At 41.8% G+C, this 7561-nt stretch overlaps 1 protein-coding gene across 1 annotated transcript; it reads right to left on the bottom strand.

Annotated features, from left to right (window-relative positions):
- Positions 1 to 20: 20 nt before the first annotated feature.
- On the bottom strand, positions 21 to 5993 carry LOC129834570 (tetraspanin-3-like). Its single transcript, XM_055899678.1, has 7 exons — positions 5823 to 5993; positions 3822 to 4013; positions 3656 to 3730; positions 3416 to 3517; positions 3132 to 3284; positions 2185 to 2268; positions 21 to 1180 (listed from the first exon to the last, which is right to left on the bottom strand). The coding sequence occupies exons 1-7, from the start codon at positions 5883 to 5885 to the stop codon at positions 1088 to 1090; spliced, it is 762 nt and encodes a 253-aa protein (XP_055755653.1). The 5' UTR covers positions 5886 to 5993; the 3' UTR covers positions 21 to 1087.
- Between the last annotated feature and the right edge of the window lie 1568 nt (positions 5994 to 7561).

Raw genomic sequence — 7561 nt, 5'->3', positions numbered from 1 at the left:
CAGTGAACAATAAAACATGGTTTAGTTTAAATGTAGGTTTATTTCAATCAAAGTTCTTTCCCCAATCTATTTACATTACTTTGTTTCACATTATGTTCTGCAATGCTACAAGTCTAAATATCAACTTCCGTTTGAAAAATAATACACAATGCCACAAAAATACAAAACAAAAGTCACTCCCTCATTCCCAGACCCAATTCTTTGGTGGTTTACATCAAATTCCCAGGCAGGCTTGAATCTCGAGTGAATCTCAATTGTATTCCTCATGTCCTCCCTCCTCAGCCTCTCAATGCACAGATCTGAGGTTTCTCCACTTGGATCTTCTCCTCCAATACATTTTAAAAAGGAGGCAAGGAGAGAGGACAAGGGAATAAAGAAAATACAATTGAGATTCACCCCTTCCCTTTCATACTTGGTATTAGAATGTGTGTGTTGGAAAACACCTACATATGTACCAACTTGTAACACAAAGCTCTATCTACACATGGGTCTTAGGTAACACTGGTAAAGTACCTCTACACTACCTATGAATGGAGACTGGAGATGGGTTGACTGACTCACTATTTAGTGGTAAACTACAGGGTCCCTCATAGATAAAGGTACTTCTAATATTCACATGATTAAATATTCCTTAAATACCTCCAGAGCTCTAGTCATAGTGCAAACTGACACATGAGAAAGTAGTACATTCCACATATTGCACTGAGCAGTAGTTCTCTTCTATAAAGAGCCCCTAATCATCCCTTGTGCCCCAAAAGGGAAAAGACAATAGGCAAGGCTGTATTTCTTGAGCAAAAGAAAAACAATAATATCAATTCACCATTTAACAACTTTGGCCTTAGGCGTTCCAGTGTCTAAAAAAACCCATTTAAAATAAAAATAAAGTTACAAAGCATGTTCAATAAATAATTATTTTCACAGATCCCCCCCCCCCCCCATCACCAGTGTATAGACAATAGTTATCCTGTGCAAGGTGTGCTTGAGCTTACTACTACTGAAAACTACAAATTGTGGACATATCAGGTGAGGCTTCTTTTCTTTATTCTTATTGGTGGAGCCCTTGGTGCGGGCGGGGCCTGTGTCCTCCTCATGCGTAGGTTGCTCCGGTGACCAGTAGCTCATAGGCCGGGTCGTGCCCCCTCCTGCACAGCACCACACAGGCACACAGCATCCCCAGCATCTACGGGCAGATGGAGGAGTACAACAGTATGCATAGTTAGCATAATCATCATCGCTGCACCCAGAATAAAATTTCACGTGCACTGGCCAGCTACTCCGTCTTGTGAAAGACTAGAATTTCCAGGAGTCCTGCTCCTAGAGCGACAGTAGTGCAGGGTTTCTGTCCCAGCCTTGTGCCATGCCATCACATGTGATTCGCTTAATTGAAGAGAACTTGGTGTGTGAAGCGAAGTTCTTCGAATGAAGGAAAACAAAAAGGAGAACCAGAAGAATCATACCTACAAAAAAGGTAGAAAAAAACACCGGCCGAGGCACTCGTCTTCATTAACCGGGTACATTGAGCATTAACACCTGCACAATGTGATGCATGCCTTCATCAGGGCTGGTTTTTAAATGCTCTTTATGCCTGGAGAATAAAGGCTCTCTATATTAAAACCCACTAGAGTGCTTCAACCTCAAGTTTTCTACCACTTTACACCTTTTTGGTGGATATGTTTCTTCCTGATCTCCCCCATCCCAGAGGCAACCATGGCTGTTTGGGATACCTGCAGCATTCTACATTGTTATGACTCATGAGACTGCATTTGAACATCCATTTCATAATTACTATGCATCCAGTGACTCCACAAATAGAGCAAGTTATCCTCATAAGGAGAAGGGAAGTGACTGGTCAGCAGAACCCATGTTGTGATGTCCCCGTAAGGTAGTGTTGAAACATTGAAAAAGTGATTTGACACAATCAGGTCAGCTTCTCAGCAGCAGCTCAAGGCCTACTAGACTAGAGACTCCCACTGCAGGAGGACATTACTGCAGCTCTAGTTAACATGCACCTGGTACACATGGTTCAGATGTTATTACAGAAGGACTCAAATGTCGGCCTAGGAACAGTGGGTTAACTTCCTTGTTCAGGGGCAGAACGACAGATTTTTACTTTGTCAGCTCGGGGATTCGATCTTGCAACCTCCAACACTCTAACCACTAGGCTACCTGCCTATATTTGTTTACCTGTATTGCAGCGAAGGTCAGAGCAGCCCAAATGACATACATCATGATTTCTTTCAGCTTTTTCACAACAAGAGCTTCACAGCCCTAGAGGAAAAAAGACAAATATTAAAAACTTTTGTCTGTGTGTCAGTATTTTCTTTAGGAAAGAAATGTGTGAGTCGAATGTCCAACCAAATCAAATAGATTCCCATTTGAATGCCGTCATGTGTTAGGTCATGGTTTTCTAGGAGTGCCCACGGACAATTCATTGACACCACAATACAAGTGACTACAATAAATATGCAAGGAGAAATGAGGGCCTACGAAGTGAACGTTGGCTCCTTGCACAATATCCTGTTTCAGTGTTTATGTAAAAAGAAATGCTGTGCCTCCATCCTTGGTACGGTAGCTAGTTAGCTAACTAGCTAACTTAATTTGCACTGTATCCAGCATTTTTAAGCTGCTTGACTAGGCATTAGATTAGGAGGAAGGGGAGGGAAACAAAATTACTTAATTTAAATATTCCTCCTTGGTGGACTTGTATGACATCTGTAAATTCTCTTTAAAATACAGTGAACACTTTTCAGACTCACTGGCGCAGGAAACCTTGTGGGCCGGAACCAGTTGATACAATGCTGTAAGTTTGCTAGTGAGAGCGCAATCTCAAGACAGACAGGCATAGCAGAGAGATGATGCGATTGAAAGACAACCTGAACCAAACACCATGCATAGCCGATGGGATTTGTAATAAATGCCATTTAGCTGACACTTTTATCCAAAATGACTTACAGTCATGCGTGCATACATTTTACGTTGGTGTGGTCCTGGGATTCAAACCCACTACCCTGGCGTTACAAGCGCTATGCTCTACCAACTGAGCTACAAAGGTCCATTTATAGACAATATTTATTTTCATTGGGCTATTTACCGGCTAAACGAAATACTTGGGCGTGCGTGTTCTCTCTTACCTCTGGGTAGAGGTCGCCAGGCCGGCTCATGGTTCCAGTACAGTTGCTGATGTTGGGTTTACAGCAGCTGACTGGAACACTGTCGTTTCTGGACTCCTTGAACCAGCGAGTATTCCTCCAGTCAGAGTAGTTGTGAATGCCACAGCAGTGGAGCTATGACGGGGGAGAGGGTAGGAGAGAGATGTGGAGAGAGAGTGAGACTGCTGTAGGCACCTGCAAACTCACCTATAGCCATCTTTTAAAAAACATGTCAGGAGAAATAAATCCAGTCGCGTTGTTCTCACCTGTCTCTGCACATAGTCGATGGCACGGCTGGGGGCATCTGTGTTGGTGCCATTGTACTCATCATACACCTTCTGAATGGAGTGGTTCACCTGATCTTCCACCTGAGTACAAGCAACAATTTCAATTTCATCTGTGCAAGAATTGTAACATTCATATTAAATTCTAACAAACTGCATTCCCATTCACCCTTTTCTATTGCTTTGGTGCGATAAGACACTAGATAGTAGGCCAATACTAACCCTAGCTCTGTAGATATAGCCAATAACAACCACAACAACTTCTGTGACAAACACCAGCAGGAGAATGACAGCAAACTGCAGAGCAAAGAGAAGAGATATGATCAATTCAATATCTAGCCCAAAGATTAGAAATTACATTTGTATCCATGTGCTTTTCAATACTTACAGCTGTTAGTCCGCAGGAGCTTTCCCGTATTGTGGCACAGCATCCAATCAGCCCAATGATAAACAGCAGAGTCCCGACTGCTATTATAATGGACGCTGGGATCAAGGTGTACACATCCTCAAAGAAGTGGTCATAGTCATCATATGTGATGAACACATAGGCTCCAATGTAACACAGAATTCCAGCTGCAGCCTAGAGAATGGGCAGTGAGAGGGAGACAGAGAGGGAGACAGAGCAAGAGAAAGAGTGTGGGTCAGGCATGTAACATCCAAAGTTTTTTTGCTTATCAGAAAGAAAACCCAATATTGTATGCAGACTGAGACATAGCTTTATGTGTGTTTGTTAAAACAATGTTGGTATGTGGTCACTGGCTAGCTGCTGGTGTGTAGTAAGGGTATCCTCAGTTTCACTTTTAAAAACTTGCACAAAATATACCCTTGCAATAACTTGTCTAAATTCATGGACTTAAGAGGACATATGCCATTTTTGTGATAAAGTGTGACTCTGAAGTTATTTTGGAGTTAAGTAATACATTTTTTTATTTTTATTAATATGACTCATGTATTTACAATGAGAGGTAATATGTTATTATTAAAATAAAAACACAACTACTTGAAATCTGTCCCTAAATGCAATATATTTTTTACTTGAAATCCAATATTTTATAAAATATCTACAATTAGTCAATATTTTAAAAAACAATGTATTCTTACAACAATTGTAACCGTTGACATTCTATTTTAATTAAGGTACTTTAACTTTAAAAACTGTTGTCACTGGCAATTCATGTATAGGGATTTGTATTTATTGTTTTTGTTTATTATTTTAATGCTATTTTATGTTTCTTCAGAGAAAAATACATGCGTAGTGATGTCCTATGTTTTTTTCTATTAAATTGCAATTGGAAATTTTGTTTAAAAAAATAAGAAAAAAAGGGAATCCTCAGTCATGTAAAGTTAAGCTAAGTGAACATTGCAGCACACTGTATTACCAAGCACTATCAGATGTGTCTGGCTGCTAGACGGACTCCTTGCTAGTGCCAAACTCTACGCCCGTTAGTTTCTTCTCGGTAATTCAAGTATATCGCGAACGACAGAGCAGCGTAATAATTTAGTGTGAGTCGTCAGGCTACTATCAGATGAGAGGTTAGGCCTAAACAATATGAAATACTAACTTTTGAAAACACTGATATTGCAATTAAATGTCGGGAACATCGGCGCATGGCGGCTAGGCGTTAGGTAGCAGGCTAGCTAGGTTTCTTACAATGATACCAAATATGTTTTTCATTGTTCAAACTACAATCGTGCAAATAGTCTTACCCACCGTTATGCAGTATTTCATTCAATCTCGCTGGTCTTCATGCAACAAATTGCTGCATTAAATGTCATTAGCTAGCTAAAAGCTAGAACTAACAACAATGGCAAATGCCTGTCCGGCGTTAGCCAGCAGATCCGACACGCTTGCTCACAGCTGCATTAGTCTCTGACACCGCGAAGCCGGCGCGAGATATAACTCGTTAAATGTACTTTAATCCAGGAATGGGAAATGCGTTATACTCCGAATTGTCCCATTTCCCAACTGTTACACTGAGAAGATTGTATAATTAAAACGAGTAGTCGTTCAGACGTTTTCTTCCTCATGTTAGCTAGCATGTGGCAACAACAGCCATTTACGAAAAGTGTCTTATATACACAGGAATGCTGTCCTACCCACCAACGGGTCGGATCCGCTGGCTACCTGTACTTGTTCTACCCGTGCTTGCAATAACAGCAAAGCATACATTTCAGAAATAATGTATATTTTAATAAACAAACTAGACAAGATGGTTGGAAAGCTCCACATGTTCATTTTGTAGAGAATTAAGGTGAGCTAGCTAATGTTAGCAGACGCCTCCCTTTGCTGCAGCTAACGTTAGCAATTTCTGTTGCGTACTGGAATTAATCCCAACCTTGACTACCTAGCGTCAAATACATGTTTTGAAACAAGTTCGTGATATTTTACCCAGAATATTAGATTCAGAAACACCAGGACGGTCTTTGATGACGTAATCCCACACTGGCCCATGGTTGCGCTGGAATCCAAATATGTTACTGTAATTGCGGATGGATCATGGATGTTGTTATGATAATAAAATGGCTGTCCTGTCCGTTCTTATTATACCTCAGTGCAGTGGTAGGTTCTGCACCACTGCCTTCTTCTTCTACAAAATCGCCAAAAGAGAGGATATGTCACGTGTGCAGATGAGATCATCAAAACAACCCGATGGTAAACTTCTTCTTCTGTGGGGTTTATCGGCGGATGGCATCCACTGTTATGGGTCATTACTGTCACCTACTGCACTGAAGTGTGAGCTAGAGGGAGAGGAATCCTACCTGCCAGCCCTGTTTCTCCTATAAAAAAATATAAAGAATTAAACTGTATCTAATGTAAAAAATGGTGCTGACAGAGAGGGGTGCCTCGCTTCTAGTCCTTAGGAAATGTTGCAGTATTTTGTTTTTTTATGTATTATTTCTTACATTGTTAGCTCAGAAAATCTTAAGTGTTAATACGTATATTACTCGCTAATGTCCAGTCTCTAGATAACAAGGTAGATTAAATTAGGGCAAGGGTTGCTTTCTAGAGAGACATCAGGGATTGTAACATACTCTGTTTTACAGAAACATGGCTCTCTTGGGATATGCTGTAGGAGTCAATAATGCCACCTGGATTCTTTGTGCGTCGCGCCGACGGGAATAAACATCTCTCCGGGAAGAAGAAGGGCGGGGGTGTGTTTCCTGATTAACGACTCATGGTGTAATTGTAACAACATACAGGAATTCAAGTCCTTTTGTTCACCTGACCTAGAATTCCTCATAATCAAATGCTGACTATTATTTCCTAAGAGAATTCTCCTTGGTTATTGTCACAGCCGTGTATATCTCCCCTCAAGCCGATACCACGACGGCCCTCAAGGAACTTCACTGGACTTTATACAAACTGGAAACCATATATCCTGAGGATGCATTTATTGTAGCTGGGGATTTTAACAAAGCAAATTTGAGAACAAGCCTTCCTAAATTCTATCAGCATATTGACTGTAGTACTCGCGCTGGCAAAACTCTGGATCACTGCTACTCTAACTTCCGCAATCTATACAAGGCCCTCCCCCACCCTCTTGGCAAATCTGACCACGACTCCATTTTGCTGCTCTCTTTCCCTTCCTTTAGGCAAAAACTCAAACAGGATGTACCTGTGTTAAGAACTGTTCAACGCTGGTCTGACCAATCGGTGTAGAGATGTCAGTGTAGAGACAAAGTGGAGTCGCAATTCAACAGCTCAGACACGAGACGTATGTGGCAGGGTCTACAGACGATCGCGGACTACAAAACCAAACCAGCCACGTCACGGACACTGACGTCTTGCTTCCAGAAACTAAACACCTTTGCCCGCTTTGAGGATAATACAGTGCCACTGACGCGGCCCGCTACCAAAGACTGTGGGCTCTGCTTCTCTGTGGCCAACATGAGTAAGACATTTAAACGTGTTACCCCCCCGCAAGGCTGCCGCCCCAGATGGCATGACTAGCCGCGTCCTCAGAGCATGTGCAGACCAGGTGGCTGGTGTGTTTACGGACATATTCAATCTCCCTATCCCAGTCTGCTGTCCCCACATGCTTCAAGATGCCCACCATTGTTCCTGTACCCAAGTAGGCAAAGGTAACTGAACTAAATTACTATCGCCCCGTAGCACTCACTTCTGCC

The sequence above is a fragment of the Salvelinus fontinalis genome, chromosome 35 (assembly GCF_029448725.1).
Source record: "Salvelinus fontinalis isolate EN_2023a chromosome 35, ASM2944872v1, whole genome shotgun sequence".
Taxonomy (NCBI): domain Eukaryota; kingdom Metazoa; phylum Chordata; class Actinopteri; order Salmoniformes; family Salmonidae; genus Salvelinus; species Salvelinus fontinalis.
The sequence above is the reverse complement of the archived record's forward strand: the minus strand, read 5'-3'. Positions and strand labels throughout refer to the sequence as shown.